This window comes from Nematolebias whitei, chromosome 10, assembly GCF_014905685.2.
Source record: "Nematolebias whitei isolate Nwh7 chromosome 10, NemWhi1, whole genome shotgun sequence".
Taxonomy (NCBI): domain Eukaryota; kingdom Metazoa; phylum Chordata; class Actinopteri; order Cyprinodontiformes; family Rivulidae; genus Nematolebias; species Nematolebias whitei.
In genome coordinates, this window is record NC_056507.1 from 28,458,369 (window position 1) to 28,479,490 (window position 21,122).

The window sequence follows — 21,122 nt, forward strand, 5'->3', positions numbered from 1 at the left end:
TAAGGTGCCTAAGGTCAAGGTTTTGACATCAGGCCTAGTTCACTACAGCTGGACTCATCATTGTTTGTGATGCATCCCACCACCGCTGTATCATCTGCAAACTTTACAATGTGACAGCCTGGATGGGTAGCTGCACAATCATACGTGAGCAGAGTAAACAGGAGGGGGCTCAACACACATCCCTGAGGAGAGCCAGTGCTGAGGGTTATGGTGGAGTCCTCTGCAGTCTCCTTGTCTGAAGCCATGTTTCGAAAGATGAGCTCCAATTTTCTTCGTAGCTCATTAGCAGAACAACAGTTACTCGTCCTGTCTGCTTTAATTTGCCGATGTAAACAAATGAAGGTCTGTCATCATTTACCGCTATTTTGACTTTTTTTTTACACCGGACCAAACCATGTCAGTTTGTAGGGAGATGAAAGGTTTTCACAGCAGTAAACATACAATTTTAGTGTGATCTCTGCATTTTTTTCACCTTTGACCTTTGGAACTTAGGACAGCAGTAACATTTAATGATGCACTTCTGAAAACTGAAACTATAGAAAGCATTTTAGGACATGGATTAAAGTAATAAAACTTTTAAAGTGGGGATCAGTGTAACGGTTGTGAGCAATAAGCATATGATCTGTTCAAGATGACTGATCAACTTTCATTTGGAGGTTTTACTTTGTCAGAATTGATGAGCTCGTAATTCATTCAACCTTTATATATACACAGGTTAATCCCACTGAGCCTCAGTTGGTCAAAAATGTAACCCTTTCACCACCTGGCTCGTTATATTTTGAGATTAACTATTAAATATAGGTCCCAAATAACTTCCAATTACCTTATGGTGAAAAAGACATTCCAATGTATATTAACTCTGTCTAGAAGGATAATTATGATTCTCACGAGGTTTACCCACAAAAACAATATAACAATATAACCTAAAAGTTATTTTTTACAGTGTAGTGCCGAATGAAGAAATGAAATTCACGCAGGAAATATGTTGGGGGTTTTTTGTGCTTTTGTATTAAACACATGAATATTGAGCCTAATGGCTGGTCCTACGATCTGTATTTGGTGAGATAATCACACCTTTCAAATAAAAAAATTTAAACAAAAACACAAAGCTCCATGTCACAACATCAGAATTGGTGTTAAAAAAATTGTGTTGCACAAACCAAACTTGAAATTTTGGTACCACCAATTAGAATATGAGTTTCTGTTTCTTCGTGTCAATAAATGAGCTCCACAAAAGCTTTTACACGTTCAAAAACTGAACTGAATGTGTTGGTTTTTTTAAATATAATTTTCTTCCATTTATTTTTCATTTTATATGCGTTATGATTGTTTACTATTGTCATCTGTGTTTTTGTTTAATAGGTCTCTCTTGTAAATGAGTCCTCGAGGCTCAGTTTGAACATTGGAGATGGGTCGTGGCTGGGTCTTCCAACAAGACAATGACCCGAAGCACACAGCCAGGAGAACCAAGGAGTGGCTCTGTAAGAAGCATATCAAGGTTCTGGAGTGGCCTAGCCAGTCTCCAGAACTAAACCCTATAGAAAATCTTTGGAGGGAGCTCAAACTCCGTGTTTCTCAGCGACAGCCCAGAAACCTGGCTGATCTAGAGAAGATCTGTGTGGAGGAATGGAACAAAATCTCTGCTGCAGTGTGTGCACACCTGGTGAAACACTACAGGAAACCTTTGACCTCTGTACCTGCAAACAAACACTACTGTACCAAATATGAACATTGATTTTCACAGGTGTTCAAATACTTATTTGCAGCAGTAACACACAAATAAATTATAAAAAAATCATACATTGTTGATTTAGATTTTTGTAAATTTTTTTTTTAGATTATGTCTCTCACAGTGGACATGCACCTAAGATGAAAATGTCAGGCCCCTCCATGATTTCTAAGTGGGAGAACTTGCAAAGTTGCAGGGTGTTCAAATACTTATTTTCCTCACTGTATATAAACACGCACATACACACCAGTATATATAAATATATTTTCATGCAACCTTTATTTAAACAAGTTAGTCCCATCTAGCCACGAGGACTCATTTACAAGCGACTTGAATTTATGCACAATTGACGGCTAACAGATATCTTGGTTTTAACTATCAGGCTGATACAAATCACAGTCAGCTGTGAATCATTCGATGGGTAAAGGAGCGCTGCTTTAATGAGAAGAACAGCTACAACTGGAAATGTGAGTGGATATTAAACACAAACTACTCACATCAATGTGTAAATAAAAATAATATCTGGTACTTTGAGTGCGAAGTGTGAAGGTTAATGTTTAATTTGTTCTGCTCTTTGGTGTCAGCAAGTCTGTACAAAGCGACCCAGTCTTCATGTTTGTTCTGGTTTCTGCAGATATTGTTTGACAACGCTGATGATGGTTGATACCTCAGCCATGGCGCCTTTACCTACGAGAAAGAACAAACTGGTTACAGAAATACATTACAAAGAAATCAGAGCAACAATTCACACATAGAGCTGCAATCAAAGTTCTTGAGAACACTTTTTGTACATTTGCGCATCTAAATCTGAGCCAGGCAGTAAAAATGATTTGCTACAAACCGACACTAACCTGACGGACGTGTTGTTAATTAGTTTGCTGTTAATCTGTATTTTCATCTTCTCTTTCTCACTGCCATTGCACATTCAAATGACTTGGTTTATGAACATTATACAGGCTGTATTTGTGAGTTTTAACTGGTGGAACAGTTATGGTTTGTTTGTGGTCAGCGCAGCCATGCCTCATTATTGATGTTGGCTGTGATCTAGTGTGTTTTCTCTCTCACAACGTTAAGGCGCCCGTAGGGTTTCTTGTGTCTCAGATTTTATATTTTAAGCTCTGTGCAAATGTAACTCTGCTTTGTGTGACTCATAACTGTGAAGGTTATCTGTACAGAACTAATATTTTTTATTTCTAAAAAAATGTGTGGATAGAGCCATAAGATAGGTACAGGATCGAGTCAATCAACAACGCTGATGCTGGCTAAACATAGAGTTTGATTATCTGGGTCACTGGTGCGGGGGGGGGGGGGGGGGGGGGCATCCAGCAATTAAAATCATTACGTAAATAAACCAAAATTTATAATGATCTGTTACCTTTTAATTTTTTTTTTTTTTTTGCATTGAATCATAAATCCGCTCACAGACTTATGTTCATGTTTGTGCTGATGTTCAATGTTTTATGTTATGAGTGCTTAGTGTATATTTAGTTGATGTTTTTCTTAGTTCATATCTTAGATGTTATTACTGTTTTTCTTATACATTTTATTGTTGGATGTAACTGGGACCTTGTGTACATAATTTCACTCCACCACATGTACCACATGAGGTGCGAATGACAATAAAGAAACTCTGACTCTGACTCTAAATGCAATAAACAGAACCCAAACCCAGAAACAAACAAAAAAAAAAAAGAAAGTTTATGAAGTGTGCTGGATTGAGGTCACCGGCCCGCGGGCCGCCAGCTGAATAGCCCTGATTGAGAGTATGTTTTTGGTCTGTGGGAGGAAAACGGAGTACCCGGAGAAAATCCATGCATGCACGGAGAGAACATGCAAACTCCACCCAGAAAGGCCCCCAGACAGGGATTATTATTATCATCATTTAACCTTTATTTATACAGGTAATCTTATTGAGTCATGAGAACTCATTTTCAAGAGAGACCTGTTTTTGGGAGCAGATGTTTGGGGTCCCATAGTGGGGTAAATGAGGATGGAGGCAGGTGTGGGTGTTTCACCTTTTCCACCCACATTTTGATGTTGACAGTACCGGGAGTTGATCATGTGACTTTCCGACCACAGTTCCATCTTCTCTAACCTCTGCGCCACCACTCCCCAACCATTCAAATTATCTTCTTGGGTTAGTTGGACACTAAAGCTCGTTAATTTGACCAAACAGAAAGAAAATATTTAATTAGAATGCTTTCAAAATAATCCACTGAGAGTGATAATAGTTTAATTAATAACAAAGGCCATAAATATATTTAGTTTAGGTTTGTTAAACGCAACAGGGGGGTTTGATTGACGGAATAAAAATAATTGAGTGTAGCATCCTGTAATGTGGAGTCCATACAGACCAAGCTGTTGGAGCAGAAAACTCTACAACATGCTGCGGAAATGAAAACGTTTAAAAGTGGCTTCGAACACGGAAACATCTCTGTCTTCATCAGTATCTAAAGAGAGGAAGATGTTAACTGACCTGCATTTTTCCTGGGTCAACCAGGCACGCTTCACAAAAGAACTGCTGCTCTGAACACGTCAAGGTCAGTTTAGAAAACGAGCAGAGATAAAAATGGTTTCATCTGTACAGACTCGCCACTCATTGCTCGGCTTTTGTTTGTACACGGAAAATTATAATTTATACATAACTAGAGCAAAATGAAAATCAAGAGCATGTGAGAGACGTTCAAACAAAAACAAATGCTGCACAATATGAGCACGATAAGTTGTTTGGGGGGGGGGGAATGGGTAAAGATTCACTCGTCTGTTTTAAAGTCAGTGTTTTTCAGACACTGTTCAACAAATAAATGACGAGCAGTTTGGAGCACACTGGGTCACTTTAGGTCACAGTCTAAATAAACACAGCCTAAAAACATTTAAAGTTTCTTGAGTTTGCAGCAACATTTCAGAACCTAAACCTACTGAGAGCACCAAGCAAATCATTATGACCTCCCCCACTCGGCCTTTACCGTTTCCTCTTGATTTACACACGGCTTTGCTCTTGCTCTCAAACTGGGGGAGACAAGTCAGGGAGGGGCTCTTTTTGTTATTTCAACATGGAGGGCAAAGCATAAATTATTCATTTTACCTCACCACTTTGTTTTGGCTGAAGGTTTTATCTTTTGATAGGAACCATTCAGTTATTTCAAGCATGTGAAGTGGTGGTAATTATACACGCCTCCACCCCCTGCTCACACCTGCAGTTGTGGTGTTAATTTGGTTGTTTCTTTAGAAAAAGACACGGCTCCTGGTTTCTATCATCACCAACGATGCAAACAAGTCATCCAGAGGAAAAATACAGATATTTTCAAACCCTGATTCCACCAAGAAACGTTACCGTCCCACTAGAAGATGGAAAAACCCTGATTTATAGCAGCTTTTCCACAACCACATGTTGTTCTTTCAGGCCATAATTCTATCTGAACACGTTGAGTCAACAGACAAACTCAGTAAGTTCACAGGAATCTTTACATCCTCCTAAATCACTATCAGATTCTTTAAAATGTATGTTGGTGAGATCAGAGTTGTCCTCGGTCATTTCCTGCATACTTGAGCTGCATTCTTGCGTAAGTCACAGCTACATCGAAGAAAACACAGAGCATCATACATTTCCATGGATTTTTTCTTTTGCACACCTGAACATATTTGGTTTGTAAGGCAGGCGAAGCTGTAAAACCACACCAACTCTTGACCAATCAATTAAGCTGGTGAAAAATGATAAGACACTCCTTAAAAGCGGTCACTATGATGCGAAATGTTAGGATATTTAACACACATTGTTGTTTACAGGTATCATAACAGTGGTTGTTAACAGGAAGTAACTATTTCCGAACAGTTTAAAGTTCCTATAGCCAGAGCTGCAGATATAAATACAAAGATTCATTAAATCACACATGTTGACACAACAACCTCAGATTGAACAGAGAAACGTTTAACATAGTTGCTGAAAATGAAGACTACAGCAGAGTTTAGTTGATGATTTCTTTTGAAAAACTGCAGAGATTCAAAGAAAGTGCACTGTTAAAAAGAGCCAGCAGGTAATTTCAAACAACCAACTTCAAAGGTCTGAAGACGTTCATATGATGGATTTATTGTTGGTTTCTGCCGGTCAACCTCTGACCCGCGGGTCAAGTAGTTTTAGGTATGGTGGAGTTTTTTTAAAAACAGTTACAAGAAGAAACTCTCTCCAAAAGTTTGTGACAAGGTTCTACAATCATTTTAGTTGGCTAGTGTGTTTTATTGTAGGAAGAATTATTGCCTTATTTGTTTGAAATCTTTTGGACATTTTTTTTTTTTTACGGAAACGGTAATGTTTCTTTGAATACGTTTTTCCTGTCTTTACGGTTTTTATCCTGTCAGTTCAGAAAAACAACACAAAACAATTTGGGGGTATAGAGGCGCTAATGTAAGTTTGAATTGAATTGATGTTATTAAAGTTCATAATTTTTTTTTCTCAAAAATATTCAGATTATGTAAAAATGATATATTTGAATGTGTATCTGAAAATATTTTAAATAAACAATATTGCACCTGAGTTATACAACTGTATGGAGGAAGTAAATATCGGTAAAAGTAATTGTTTTTTTTCTGGAATTTTATGTGACGGAATGATAACTTCACTCAAAATATAATTAAGAAAGAAAATAAAGGATATTTTATTTAAACCCACCTTCATCTCCACAGACTAGCTTTTTAGTAATACAGGGAATCTCCACATATCCAAACTCTTTGAGCCTGGATACCTGCTGGGCTGTAATGGGATGCTGCCACATAGCTGTATTCATAGCAGGGCAGAAGACAAGAGGTCGACTGATATCCCAAGCTCTTACCACACAGGTCTGAAAATTCAAATCTTAATTAAAACTTCAATAAATGCAGGGAAAATGTGTGATAGATTTTTGTTTGTCAGTATATTTTAAAACAGTAAAAACTAGTTTTTTCACCATGTTCTCACCAGGATATTGTCACAAATGCCAGAAGCAATCTTTCCCAGGGTGTTGGCATCAAGGGGGGCAATGATTAGTAGGTCTGCCCATCGCCTTAGCTCGATGTGCAGCACAGGGTCAGATCTCTGTGTCCAAAGCTAAAGAGACAGGATGTTTAGAAAAAAGCCAGTGAGAAAAATATTTCCTAACCATCTCACAGGAATGCATGATGCCAATATTTCACAATCTTTTTGGCCCTTGACCAGGTTTCTGTGTCTCAAATTTCTCAGAACTGGCTGTGGAGTACCAACTCATAACACAACTTAATACGTAGTGATTTTAACAACACTTAATGAGCTTGAAGCATCATATGGACTACATCAATATATACATTATAGTGCATGTTGATTTAATAAACCTTTAAAATGGGATATCTGTGTAATAGGTGAAAACAAACAAATATAATATGAACGACAACAAGATAGAAAGTACTTCCAATGGCATCAGTTAATATGAAGATTTGAAATAAATTCATTTTATACCTCCCACTCATCCTTTTCACTGTAAATTTTTACTGACACCTCTGCAGGATCGTAAAAGTGTTTGGCATGCTCTGTAGTGACCACCCGTGCATCCACCTAAGACATAAAACAAGACAATGGCATTGATAATTTTTAGAAGGCACTATGATCTTCTGTATAAACAGAAAAAAACTGTAGTAAATTATTCACAAAATTGTGTCATATATGTTGGTGAAGATTCTCAGTCATCCAGGACATGATGAATTCAAAAAGCATTCAATACAAAAACAACTGGACTTTATTTGTAACAGAAGACGTTTCGCTCCTCATCCGAGGAGATTTCTCAATTCAAAGAGCAGAGACTGAGAGGTTCAGGTTATAAGGCTGAATGAGATAAGACACACACATATGTAGATAGGCAGTTCACACCTAAACACCTTAACAGTAGGTCTTTGTTCCTCTAATTCACAGACGAGGCCCCTCTGTTTCCATCAGGTGTGAAAACCGGCTGGGAATCTGTTTTAAAGTTGCATTATATGTTTTTGAAAGTGAAAATCTGAGGCCTCCTCCTCTGTTAAGAGACAGCTTTTCTCTTTTTACATAAATTGCCTCCTTCACCCCCCTCTCAAACCATCTGTGTTCTCGGTCCAAAATGTGCACATTTTGGTCCTCAAAAGAGTGTCCCTTCTCTGTGAGGTGGAGGTGAACTGCGGAATTTGGTCCAGAGGAGGTGGCTCTCCTGTGTTGAGTCATGCGTCTGTGAAGAGGCTGTTTAGTTTCTCCAATGTAGAGATCTGGACAATCCTCGCTGCACTGGACCGCATACACTACACCACTCTGTTTGTGTTTGGGTGTTTTGTCCTTAGGGTAGACCAGCCTCTGTCTGAGAGTCCTGCTGGGTTTGAAACATCAAGATCACCAGAGAAGATGCAAACGACAACAAACTGCCTTTTTTGGACTGTTTGGTTCAGATGGAAAGAGAGAACAGCCTCAACATTGAAGTTTACAGAAAACCAACCCACACAGACCAGTATCTTCTGTTTGACTCCCACCATCCACTGGAACACAAACTCTCTGTCATCAGAACTTTACAACATCGGGCCGATCGCGTCCCCACGAAGACAGAAGGGAAGGAAAAGGAACAGAAACACATTCAAGAAGCTCTCCAAACATGTGGATATCCTAACTGGGCTTTTGTCAAGTCAGCGAGGAAATCTACAAAACACACTAATAAACAGAAAAGGAGAACAACAGACGTAAAAACATTGTCATCCCTTATGTTGCTGGAGTATCAGAGAAATTCAGAAGGATCTTCAACAAACACAACATCCCAGTACATTTCAAACCCAGCAGGACTCTCAGACAGAGACTGGTCCACCCTAAGGACAAAACACCCAAACACAAACAGAGTGGTGTAGTGTATGCGGTCCAGTGCAGCGAGGACTGTCCAAACCTCTACATTGGAGAAACTAAACAGCCTCTTCACAGACGCATGGCTCAACACAGGAGAGCCACCTCCTCTGGACAAGATTCAGCTGTTCACCTCCACCTCACAGATAAGGGACACTCTTTTGAAGACCAAAATGTGCACATTTTGGACCGAGAACACAGATGGTTTGAGAGGGGGGTGAAGGAAGCAATTTATGTAAAAAGAGAAAAGCTGTCTCTTAACAGAGGAGGAGGCCTCAGATTTCCACTTTCAAAAACATATAATGCAACTTTAAAACAGATTCCCAGCCGGTTTTCACACCTGATGGGAACATAGGGGCCTCATCTGTGAATTAGAGAAACAAAGACCTACTGTTAAGGTGTTTAGGTGTGAACTGCCAATCTACATATATGTGTGTGTTTGTCTTATCTCACTCAGCCTTATAACCTGAATCTCTCACTCACTGCTCTTTGAATTGAGAAAGCTCCTCGGATCAGGAGCAAAACGTCTTCTGTTACAAATAAAGTCCAGTTGTTTTTGTATTGAACGTTTTTTGAATGTCATATATGTTCATTCTAGTGTTAAAGCTTTTGGTATTGCTGCCAAATGTCTCCATCGTGCGGTAAAGATAAAACTATGCAGTCAGTTAACTAATATTGGTGCGTGGTTCCGTGGGTTTACATGACGATAACAATATCTGGCAGCGTAAATTTGAGTAAGAACAAATTTTATAAGCGTGAAGCAGCTTACGCTCGGGAGCTGAAGAAGCTGGGAGATCAAAACGGGCAGTTTCAAAGCTGCAACACTTCCTGTTACACCAACAAGAATACAAAATGTTCCCGAAGACTTCAACAAATCAGTTTGCAGAGATGAAACCAGATTCTCGGTCTGCATATTAGTCGTATCGCTAAAAACGATGCTAAACAAGTTGACGTGATAGCGCGGGTCTATGCTACTTCCGTAAATATCCACTAGGAGCCAATCAGAAAAGAGCACGAGCGAGCGCGTCGGTACGTCAACATATTGTGAACGCGCACGTTGGCAGAATGTTCTGGGAACGCTTCCTGGCTAGTTAGCATGTTGCGCGCAGGCTCCATTCATTGATTATCTAGTTAAATTTTATTTGAAACGAGTTATTTTTAAAGTCAGCGATGACTCTTACGCCTCTTGTTTACTGGGCTCAACGTCATGAAGAGATTTACCTGCGTGTGGAGCTGACAGACGCCCAGGTGAGAGTTTTTTGAGGATTTTATTCCGCTTTATTTCAAGCCTCCAAGGATAAATGCAAATAAGGACTGGGTGTATTTTTGTAAATACGGCTGCTGGTTTGCATGTTGGGGGATAAAATAAAACATATTATTATTATGAATGCCATTATTACCCGCTGGCACCCATCGAACGCGGGGGCGGGCTATAAATGTCCCTCAGTTTGAGATATAGTAGATCCGGGGCGGACACTGTGTGAAAACACTCATTTCCTGAAGAGTTTCGTTAAGAAAGGACAGAAATAACTAATGCCACAATTGCTCTTTAGCTTATAAAACCTTAAGGTAGGTTTAACTTATTCTTTTGGGTTGTAACTTATTAGTTCTGTAAATGTGTTGTGGTCAGCTGGACTAAAGGTGGGGTGATGGTAAAAATTGATTCAGAAAGAGGAACTGCTCACAATCTGCTTTTTTCTTTCTGCAGCATATTGATGTCCAAGTGCATGAAGATGTCCTTCATTTTAGAGGTGAGATGTTTATCAATTTTACGCATATTTAAATTGTTCGTATTTTCACAGACTTTTTGTATGTTTGCTTTGTGTAGCCCAGGGGCATGGTGCAAAAGGACAAAATGAATATGGGTTCAGTTTACAGTTCCTTTTACCAGTAAAGCCTGAGGTACACATTTCCACTTCAACCACTTATTTATTACTAGCATCTGTTTCACTTTTTCCTAACTACGATTATGGCATGTGCCCAGGTGAGCCACAAGTCCACACAGCGACAGGTAAACATCACAGTGAGGAAGCAGCAGCGAGGCTGGTGGAGCAGGCTGACCCTGCAGGAGCGTAGACCCGTCTTCCTGGCACCGGACTTTGACCGCTGGCTTGACGAGTCAGACGCCGAGATGGAGATCCGGGAAAAGGTGAGACAAGTTAAATCTGGTCCTCTGGACATTCAAAAAAAAAACAAATGTCCGGAGGACCAGATTTAACTTTTTTAGGTGAGACTAAATATATTTTTTCTCTTTAATCTCTGTTTCTTTGCAGATCTTTTAGCTGCCGTATTGCGTAACACCAAGACTTAACATTTCAAAATGCAACTGTGTGAAATTAGATAATTGCACTGAGGTAAAGGCAAGCTTTTAATGTTTTTTTTTTTTTTTTTTTTTACTTTAAGGAGGAAAAAAAGAGCAGGATGAGGGTTGCAAGACAAACAGAAGAAGGTGGGTGTAAATCCTGATTGTTACTTTGTGCGATTAGGTGTTTTCGAAATGGCTCCAAGTCACTTTTAAAGAACATTCAATCCAGAACGTGCCGTTTTAACTCTGTTGTTGATGCCAATCAGCTAATATTTTCACATTTTTAAAAATCTTCCAGGGTTTGTCAGCCTCAAAACAGGCTTTTTGTTTGTTTATAACCTGGTGCAGTTTCTTGGGTTTTCGTGGATCTTTGTCAACATGACTGTGCGCCTCTTCATATTTGGCCAAGGTAAGAGATAATGCACTAGTGCAGCTTGATATGTTTACATTTTTAATAACCTAGCAGAAGTACCACATTAAATATTCACTTCTTACTAATTTCATTTCAGATTCGCTCTACGACACATTTCACACGATTTCGGACACGATGTTCTTCTGCCAGATCCTGGCATGTGTTGAAGTCCTGAATGCTGCCTTTGGCTTCGTCAGAACAGCAGTTATTCCCACTCTAATACAGGTATAGGATATTTGAAATTCTGCATCAAAAGTCTTACTGGCAGACCAACTAACCGTTTTGTCTTCATGCCTTTTATTGCTTCCATTTGTTTGTAGGTGGTTGGAAGGAATTTTATCCTCTTCATCATCTTTGGTAGTTTGGAAGAAATGCACAATCGTCCAGTCGTGTTCTTTGTTTTCTATCTGTGGAGCGCCGTCGAAATTTTCAGGCAAGTGCACATCAGTAGTGTCGTAATCTTTTATATCCAGCAGATATTCTTGGTGGGGAAAAAGTATGTATATAAACATAAAAGGAGTAAATAAATAAAGAGAATGATTTAAGATACTTTCACTCTAATAAAACCCTGTCTGGGTGAAGTTTACAAAGTTTAAGGTTTTAGTAAAGATTTGATCGTTGATCATCGGCACCAGCAGGTCTTCTGTTACAAAGATGCATTGTTGCGGATGCAAATGTTGTCAGCTGATGAACATCACAACTTTTCTCTGCTTTAAACCAACATGATGCTCCATTTCCAGGTATCCCTTTTACATGCTGGCATGTTTCAACACAGAGTGGAAAACCCTGACGTGGCTGCGGTACACAGTGTGGATCCCTCTGTATCCGTTAGGTGTTTTAGCTGAAGGTGAGCTAGTTTACATCCATCTAATTTACTCTATTCACTATCACGTTATAAAATAGACATCTTTTATTTTTCCCCTATTTCATGTAGCTGTTGCGGTGATTCAGTCCATTCCCATATTTGATGAAACCAAACTCTTCAGCATTCCTCTGCCGAAAGTCATCGGTACCTCAGTCAGCTTCTCTTGCATCCTGCACGTCTATCTAGTGCTCATGTTTTTGGGTAAGTCAGCAGAGCAGCTTATCTAGGCAATCGTTCTCATTTATTTTTAGTTCTGATATCAATCGTTTTTTTTTTTCTCCTCCAGGGCTTTTTATTAACTTTCGTCACCTTTACAAGCAGAGGAAGAGGCGTTTCCGCACCAAGAAGAGGAAAGCAAATTAAAAAGGAGCGCAAATGGTTTTCTTGAACACCTCTGCTGCCTGCTTGCTTCTGGACGCTTTTATGAGGATCACCGTGTTCCAAAACCTTGCTTCTTTCAAATTACTGCTTTTCAAGTGAATTCCTCTTTTTCCACATCCTGTTTGATCTAAAATAATGGAGTCGTGCTAATCTTGATATGCATTACAGATCTAACAATTATTTTTTTTTTTTTTACCTATTACAAAAACAGCTGGGCTGTAATCATTGTGTAAGGCTCATCAAAAATCTGTTCTGAACTATTATCTTCTTATTTTAATGATTTATTACAATGAAGGTTTTTCTCTGAATGAAAATAAAAAGTTATGTACACAAAACGATGCCTTCGTTTTCCAGAAATTGGTTCTCCACACAGCCTTCTGGATGCTCCCGAACTGTCCAACTTTAGAATTCATTCCAAAGCGTTGTCTCAGCTTGAAAAGTCAGTATGCATGGGTTGAATGTTGTGCTCAAAAGCAGCGTACTGGGAGTCACCGGAGCTGGCTAGTTTGAGTTGATGTGCGGCATGGGAGAGCTGGAAAGCTGCATCGGGGTGGGCGGAGTCTGGCAGCAGGGTGCACTCCCTCTCCAGGAGCTCAGCCACTCCTTTCAAGAGCTCCCAGAAACCAAAAGCCAAAGCAGCTTTCCGCAGACGGTTCAGCTCCTAAGAAGAAATATAAAGCAGAAATTATAAAATGTTGGGGTTTTTGTTGAGTAGAATTGTTTCAGCTAAACTTACTTTGTAAAAAGTCTGAGTTTTATCTGGTATTTTTCTCGCGTTCCTCAGGATCTTCTGGACATCAGTCTGTACAATGACAGGAAATGACTCAAAACATGTTTTTGACCAGTACTCACTTAAACACAGGGATTAGGACTTTAAAAAAACAACAACTTTAAACTGAGCGCACGTGTAAACTAAGCTTTGCTTTTCACATTGCTTTTTACAATTAACGGCGCATGCATGCATAGATATTTCTGTACCTGCAGTCCACTGGCCTTAATCCACACAGTGGCATTCAGGGCGTAGCTTCTTTTGACCGATGGCTGCACAGGAAAAGGACTTTTACTGTCATCCTCTCCATAGGGATTTTCAGCAGCCTCTAAAATACCAGAGAGGAACCAATAACAGCAACATTATGCAACTCATTGTAAACAAAGCATATGGGTGGGTAATCATTCACTGTTTGTTTGCTTAAGTACACACACAACCATTTAAGAGTTAGTCATATTATGAATGAACAGTTGCACATTTAAAAAAAATCACCCTCAGGGTTAAAAAAGTTGGTGCCAGTTCTTACTGGTGGTAATGGGGTGAAACTTTACCTGAAATGGGGCCTAAATGAGAGATCTTGCCCAGCCAGGGCAGAGGCTCTGAGCCAGGCTCAAACAGAGACATCATCAGGTTGGACTTCTTCTTGCTGTCTGCTTGGGAGTACAACATCCCAAACCACTCTGGCCTTGCACAAAGCAAGACAAACTGAATTTAGTCACCTGCTATTTATAATAAATAGGTTGGCAATTAAATGTACCTGGACGTGTAAGTTATCAACAATATGGAACTCTTAGTTTTATCTCACCCCAGCTGGACCAGTGCCACCATTCCCTCAACCTTCAGACTTCCATGTAAAAGAACACAAAAATTAGGACTTTTGCCTGCCATTTGGCTGGCAGAGGGTTCCTCCTCAAGCTCATCTGTGGCTCCTGTTCCAACTTCATCCACATCTGAAATCAAGTCCAAATACCATCATCCATCTCTGACGATACAACAAGCTCAATAATGTTATTTTACATTGGTAAAACTGTGTGTATCTGATATTTTGTCTCTTTCCTGATGTTTATTTCTATCTTGTTGAATCATTTATTAGTATTTCAGCAGTAAAATCTTTAAAACAAACCTTTGTTCACAGCAATAGGAAGGACCAAGTGTCTGGATATTACAGGAGGACTGGAAATGTCAGCAATTTCGATGAAACCCACAATTTTAAGATCTGAAATGACAGAAAAAAAAAAGAAGTTTTGTTTGTTTAAATGATTCTCTAAGGATATGGTGCTGACCTGTACCTGGATTGACTGCTCGGGGAATTGGGTCCACCTCTTCATCCATCACGACAGGCTCAGGACGAGGGAAAACCTGAACGTCTGATGACAAATTCCCACAATGCAGCACTGCATGGAAGGGGGAGTATGCACGATCGATCAACGACCTGGAAGATACACAAAACAAGCAATACAACCAAATAGAGACACAATGGATATGTAAAATATACTGGTGATTTTGTTCCAGTGTACCCAGTCTTACCCAAACATGGCTTGTACAGTTTTCATGCAAAGTGGACCATCCACAGTGAAGATCTGTCCATCCCCTCCACTGAGATGGAGCAGCTCCTCTAAGTTTTCCATGGCATCAGTCATTTGTAACTGTGATTGCACAAGACATGGACATTTTTAAAGCAGTAAATTCTACTGGAAGCTGTAAATGACTGAAATGCGTTGCGTGTAAGCTAAACTTCTCTGGCTCACAAGTTACAATGTTTGTGAAATAGAAAGTGTTGATGAAAATGTGTAAGAAAATCAATCCCAAATTATCAATTTAAATATTTACACTCCCAAATACTGTAAAATATGGAAGTCTTACAGAGGCTGGAACTGTTGAAAAGGATTACAATGTGATGCTCGTGTTCACATAGGGTTTGACCATAACTGGTCAATTTACATGAACTATTCACTTTATGGTGCATGTAAATAGATTAACTAACAAAAACATATGGTTCAGTACCTCCTCTGCATTAGCTATACACATGATGAACATTTTGGTGGGGAAGGGAAAAGGGAGTGGGAACTTCTTGTCATCTCCACGATGCTTTAGGTTATGGAGAGAGTGACGTAGGGAACCCTTTCCAATTCCGAGAGATCCGTCAGTAACTAGCACCACCTACAGGACAAACAAGGTGGTACATAAACATGAGAAGCTGGAGAGAAAGAACCCAAAGCTTTGGCTGCATGAAAATGTCTATTTAAGCAAAACAGCACCAAATGCAGCAGAAAATGGCTCGAGTTACAAAAAATTGTTAGTTTAATTTGTCATCTAAATATCATGTTTAGAGATATTTAGATCACCAGCATCAGTGTGTAAGTGGCATGTTGGAGATGAAGGAAGATAAATAGTTTAAACTACTTCAAATGCAATCTTATGAACAGAGAAACCAAATGGATTTCACATGTTTGGGGTATGTCTTGTACATAAATGTGTTTTATTTTAAAAACAAACAAACACATTAACTCATTTCTGTTCTGGATTATTGAGCATGAACTTTAATCAAATTTATGTGTATGTTGTCAAAATTATACTGTCTAACAATTCCCTGGATCACAACTGATATAAGTGTCCATGCCAACAGATTTAGTGAGTAAACAAAATAAACATTTTAAGTCAGTAATGTCTTATATTATGAAAATGTGGTAGGTTTAAATGGGGGGGGAAAAAAAGTGTTAGTGAAGCTTTTAGTAAGTGGCTGAAATATGAAATGGGACCCTGATTACACACTGTTTTATAAGATGAGAAAGGCTAAAAAGATGCTGAAAACTATTTTAACAGTGTATTGCATGTCCATCCATCCATTTTCTTTACCCGCTTATTCCATTTTTGGGTCACGGGGGTCGCTGGTGCCCATGTCCAGCAATCACTGTGCGAGGGGCGGGGTACACCCTGGACGGGTCGCAAGTCCATCACAGGGACACATAGAGACAAACGAGACAAACAATCATTCACTCTCTCACTCACACCTAGGGACAATTTAGAGTTACCAATCAGCCTAACATGCATGTTTTTGGACTGTGGGAGGAAACCGGAGTACCCGGAGAAAACCCACGCATGCACGGAGAGAACATGCAAACTCCACCCAGAAAGACCCCTGGACCAGGGTTTGAACCAGGGACCTGCTCGCTGAGAGGCAGCAGCTCTGTGTATTGCGTGTAAAATATACAATTTACTTGAATTATAGTTGAATAGTGGCTTAAGATCTCATTTGTAATAGTTGACTGAAATTTAGAAAAGTGGAAGAAAAAGTAACGTGAAAATACTGTGAGGATCTCAAATTGAGCATGAGAAATAAAATAACTGTTTTTCATTAACCTCAGCATTGTGTTGTACTAAAAATGTGCATATAGCTGAAAATCATCCTGACTCGTGCTCGATAATCCTGGTAGATTAAGGTTAAATCAGGTCCAGATGACCTGATTTAACGTTGTTAGACAGCTGAAATTGTTTTGTCCAAACAAAAATTTATTAAGACATTTAAAAGTTCAAAAAGAGCTTTGCTAAGTTACCTGACAGGGACAGGCGCTGCCCCATTCCTGCTGAACTACATTACTAACTCCATGAAGAGCTGATTCAATACACGTCTTATCATAATCTTCCAGGTTGCCAAGCGCCTCCTGAAAAACAACAAAAAAACATTAGACAAACCCTCACTTTTAATAATAAATTTCCTCTCTTTAAACATGACATGAGATTTACTACAGGGTTCTAACATGTGTAATATCAAAATTTCTGAGTGGAATATCCAGATTTAAAAATCCAGAGCTTTTTCTGTGCTTTGTTTACTTGTAATGCGTTGTAATCCCTGTTGAAAGGGACCAGTAGCTCCCAGAGGGAGGAAAAGGCCATCAGTGCTGTGAACTCCAAGCGATAGTTGGAAGCCATGTGTTCAAACAACATGTTCAGTCCGTGTACGGCCAGGTTCTTCCTCTGAAACTCCTCGCTGCCATCCTGAGACACCGGCCGTGTCATAGACAGGGACACGTCCATTAGCACCACTGTAGGCATGATGGTTCACCGCTGGTGTCCACTTACAATAAGAAAATAGATTTACTGGTCCCCAAAGAGCTCCCAGTTTGTTACGGACACTACTTTGTTTAAAAAGGCCTAGTTACTGATCTTCATCTGGCAAACACCAAAAAACGACGTTAAAGGTTTTCATGTTACCGGAAACTAATGTTGGCTAGTTAGTTAGCATTCTGCAATGTAACGAATAAAAAAACTCACTGAAGAAACGTTCCGCTTGTACTTATCAAATATGACCATATACAAATTAAATGAAGAAGTTATTGCGTAAATCACAAAACTAAGACGAAACAAAAGTCAACAAAGATGCACAATTATTTTTTTGTGTCATATCTGGCGGCGGTACGCTAGAGGTGCACCAAAATTTCCGTCCGAGTATCAACTTGATGTGCAACATACAGTTCCTATGTGTTTAAAGAAAAAGTTACACAAGTACAGTGTTTGGTGGAAAGGATAAAAAAAAAAAAAAAAAACTAGATGAAGTAACTTCACCTTTTTGATTAATGAAACGGTTTATAGAACAGGATGAGTTGGAGAGGAGAAACACAAGGTTTACCGATGGCCTCAAGAAACTCAGCAACTGTCACATTCATAAAAAAAAAAGAAGAAGAAAAACTTTTACAGCAGCCACTCGTCAAAAATTAAAATTTAAATAAACAACAAACTAAAGCAAAACAGTTACAGGTAATCTAAAGTATTCTATTAATTTAAGTTCTAATTGAAACGCCTACCATTTTAAAAGAAATGCGTAGCCATCAGCCATCATCTTTCATGCAGGTTTTCAATTAAAGTTTTAGACCTTGTTAATTATGTTCAACAAATTCAAAAAACGTTCAATACAAAAACAACTGGACTTTATTTGTAACAGAAGACGTTTCGCTCCTCATCCGAGGAGCTTTCTCAATTCAATGAGCAGTGAGTGAGAGATTCAGGTTATAAGGCTGAGTGAGATAAGACACACACACATATGTAGATGTATATTATATGATATGGTCAACAAAATGCTTCTCAGGAACATATGCCTGCAGGAGAACCTGTAGACGGTGAGGAAGATGGTAGTAACTGTGCTGATCCCAGAGAAAATGAGGGCATAGAACAAAATGGAGGAAACGAACTGAAAGCACTGTCCTTCGTGGTTTGAATCATTGGGCAAACAAATTATTTATATTTCCTCTTGGCCTTCATCTGGCGTCTGGGTCTCATAGTTCCTGGTGTTCACAACAAAGTGAGACTCAGAATGATGTTTTAGACAGAGCGTGACACAACAACTGTTTTGTGATTTGGTGTTTCTGCTTTTTGTACAGAAATTGTTTGTAATGACCTATTTGGTTTCTATTATCTGGATTAGTGTCTTCTTCCACCTTATACTGTGGCTGGCCTATCAGGTCTCGAAACTGTTTTTATGAAGAGCGATGATGGTTTCGCTCATGTCCACACCTAAAGAATCAGAATCAGAATAAGCTTTATTATCATTGCACAGTGAAGTACAGCAAGATTATATTCTGTACAGTCATCCGAAAGATGGGCAGAGTGTACGTGGCTGCAGCTCCTAGGAGCGCGACCCTTTATTCTTTAGATGAGAAAAGGGGAAAGACCATGAGGATAGTGGGTATAAAAAAAAAGACAAGAGGACAAGAGACTCATTTGAGGACCAAACTGTTCATATTTTGGACAGAGAAGATAAATGGATGGAGAGCTGGAAGACCGATGATTTAGGGGATGTTGGAGGCACCGAGGGAATTTCCGCTCGGTAAAACCCCTCCACTCTGGTGATGGGTGCGGATGTGGAAAAACGACACTCTCAGTCTACCAGGTCCGGCTGCAGCCTCGTTCCAGTAGGACGTCACTGCTGGGAAAACGAGGCCAGATGGGATCAGGACGGCGAGCCGGGGTGGAGCCAAAAAACCTTCCCGCTAGATCATCCGATCTGCGTGGGGGAAGGAGAGGGACGGAAAAAAGTCCCTTCGTGTCAGCCGCCTCCTGGATTATGCTGGGCAGCTCCAGAGGAGGGCACCAACGACTGGGAGCGGTGTGGTCGCCGATGCGAAAAATGTCCGGGGGGGTGCGCATTCACTCAGCCCCCCTCGTTCCGACACTACGCTCTCCAGGAGGGAGTGAGTAGTGGGGGCTGCTGCTGACGTCGCCTGTCCCGGAGGAACCATTCGATTCGCTCCGAGAGTCGGCGATAAAAGGAAAAATAAAAGATGGCGTCGTCCAGTGTGTAGCAACCCGCCACTGAGAAATATTCCTTGGCGCTTACCTTGAAAAAAGACTGCTCGTCTGCTTCTCCTCGGGGAGGAGAACTCACCGGGACGGCAGGAGGCTGGCGTGGCGGGATCAAAGGCAGCCTTAACAAAGGTTGTGCTGGTCAAGCTGGACAACTTCCCTTCTTCGTTCTTCTGACAGTGCTATTAGCTTGCTGAAGAAAAATGGGAGCCGATTACCCGCTCTTAACGTAATTTATACGGACCGGGTGGGGCCCACACAACAGGTGGGCATGGACTAAATTTTTTCAGTGCGATGCTTTGAATGACGTGATTAAACCCACTAGCGACAGCTCTTAAAGGGCGAAGCCTATACGAAATAGAACTGATGAGCTTGTCAGCAGGTAAGGGGCATTTACCTTTGGGACAAATTGAGGTTGTCGATTGGTCAGTTACTGACACACCTTCTGAGGTGATTGACAGGTTGCACCAAAAAAAACCGAGAGCTGCAGCAGCCGGGCTGGGAGGAGGCTGGTCTGCACAAATGCAGCGGAAGCGCAGCAGTCTCTCTGTGCAGCACAAGGCTCCAAGTAAAGCAGGAGGTAACCAGATATTTTGCTTGTGCCCTCACTGCCCTGGGCCCCTTAGAGATCATGGGCCCCTGGGCAGTTGCCCAGTTGCCCATATGGTTAATCCGGCCTTGCCTTTATGTCAATCAAGTAACAAATTTCATAGTGAGGAATCGATGATGGGCTGACGTGTATATTTTTTTAATGCTATGTGATCTACCCATAATGCCTTTGCAATCGACATCGACGTAGGCACCCCTGCGCTCCACCAGCCTCATCTGGCCACGCCCTCTAAGCGGATATGCTCATCTACGCGCACTTTTTAAACCAGTCTACAGTTACAGCGTCATTCGGAGTTGGATGCAGCTACAGAGACGTATCTACGGTGGATCGTAGATTCTTGCACTGTAAGTAAACTTTTCAAACTGTTAATATGTGCTTGTGTGTACAGATGAAAGTGGAAATTCTGGTTGCTTGGCAAAAATATAAATAACCTGGAGACAGTAATACATGCATTCATTACGTCCAGACTCGATTACTGCAACTCGCTCCTGTTTGGTATCAGTCAGACCTCCATTGCCAGACTTCAACTGGTCCAGAATGCTGCAGCCCGATTTTTATCCAGTACAGGCAAAAGAGAGCACATTACACCAGTTTTGGCCTCCCTGCACTGGCTACCGGTTCACTTCGAATCCAGTTTAAAATCCTTCTGTATGTTTTTAAATCACGGAACAGCTCTGCACCCTCCTATCTCACTGATCTGCTGCAGCCATATGTCCCACTGCGTTCTCTGAGGCCTGCGGACCAGTTGCTTCTCTCAGTTCCAGGACCCCGTCGTAAGCGCACAGGTGACAGGGCCTTCTCTATCGCAGGCCCTAGACTATGGAATGAGTTACGTCTACCTGTCAGACAGACCCCCTCCCTCACAGTTTTTAAATCCCACTTAAAAACCTACTACTATTCC

At 40.4% G+C, this 21,122-nt stretch overlaps 3 protein-coding genes across 3 annotated transcripts; 1 reads left to right on the top strand and 2 right to left on the bottom strand.

Annotated features, from left to right (window-relative positions):
• Positions 1 to 2,264: 2,264 nt before the first annotated feature.
• On the bottom strand, positions 2,265 to 9,495 carry ppcdc (phosphopantothenoylcysteine decarboxylase). The gene is made up of 5 exons (XM_037682934.1): positions 9,352 to 9,495; positions 7,194 to 7,289; positions 6,681 to 6,809; positions 6,396 to 6,564; positions 2,265 to 2,416 (listed from the first exon to the last, which is right to left on the bottom strand). Exons 1-5 carry the CDS (start codon positions 9,493 to 9,495, stop codon positions 2,340 to 2,342), a joined length of 615 nt encoding a protein of 204 aa, XP_037538862.1. The 3' UTR covers positions 2,265 to 2,339.
• A 160-nt stretch (positions 9,496 to 9,655) lies between these two features.
• hacd3 (3-hydroxyacyl-CoA dehydratase 3) lies at positions 9,656 to 12,705 on the top strand. The gene is made up of 11 exons (XM_037682935.1): positions 9,656 to 9,830; positions 10,291 to 10,333; positions 10,411 to 10,484; positions 10,567 to 10,731; positions 10,986 to 11,031; positions 11,186 to 11,296; positions 11,397 to 11,524; positions 11,620 to 11,732; positions 12,040 to 12,146; positions 12,234 to 12,365; positions 12,451 to 12,705. The coding sequence occupies exons 1-11, from the start codon at positions 9,753 to 9,755 to the stop codon at positions 12,525 to 12,527; spliced, it is 1,074 nt and encodes a 357-aa protein (XP_037538863.1). The 5' UTR covers positions 9,656 to 9,752; the 3' UTR covers positions 12,528 to 12,705.
• Positions 12,706 to 12,850: 145 nt separating this feature from the next.
• On the bottom strand, positions 12,851 to 17,571 carry ints14 (integrator complex subunit 14). Its single transcript, XM_037682936.1, has 11 exons — positions 17,146 to 17,571; positions 16,869 to 16,976; positions 15,319 to 15,474; positions 14,842 to 14,960; positions 14,604 to 14,746; positions 14,438 to 14,530; positions 14,120 to 14,264; positions 13,866 to 13,999; positions 13,524 to 13,642; positions 13,282 to 13,347; positions 12,851 to 13,206 (listed from the first exon to the last, which is right to left on the bottom strand). The coding sequence occupies exons 1-11, from the start codon at positions 17,365 to 17,367 to the stop codon at positions 12,973 to 12,975; spliced, it is 1,539 nt and encodes a 512-aa protein (XP_037538864.1). The 5' UTR covers positions 17,368 to 17,571; the 3' UTR covers positions 12,851 to 12,972.
• Between the last annotated feature and the right edge of the window lie 3,551 nt (positions 17,572 to 21,122).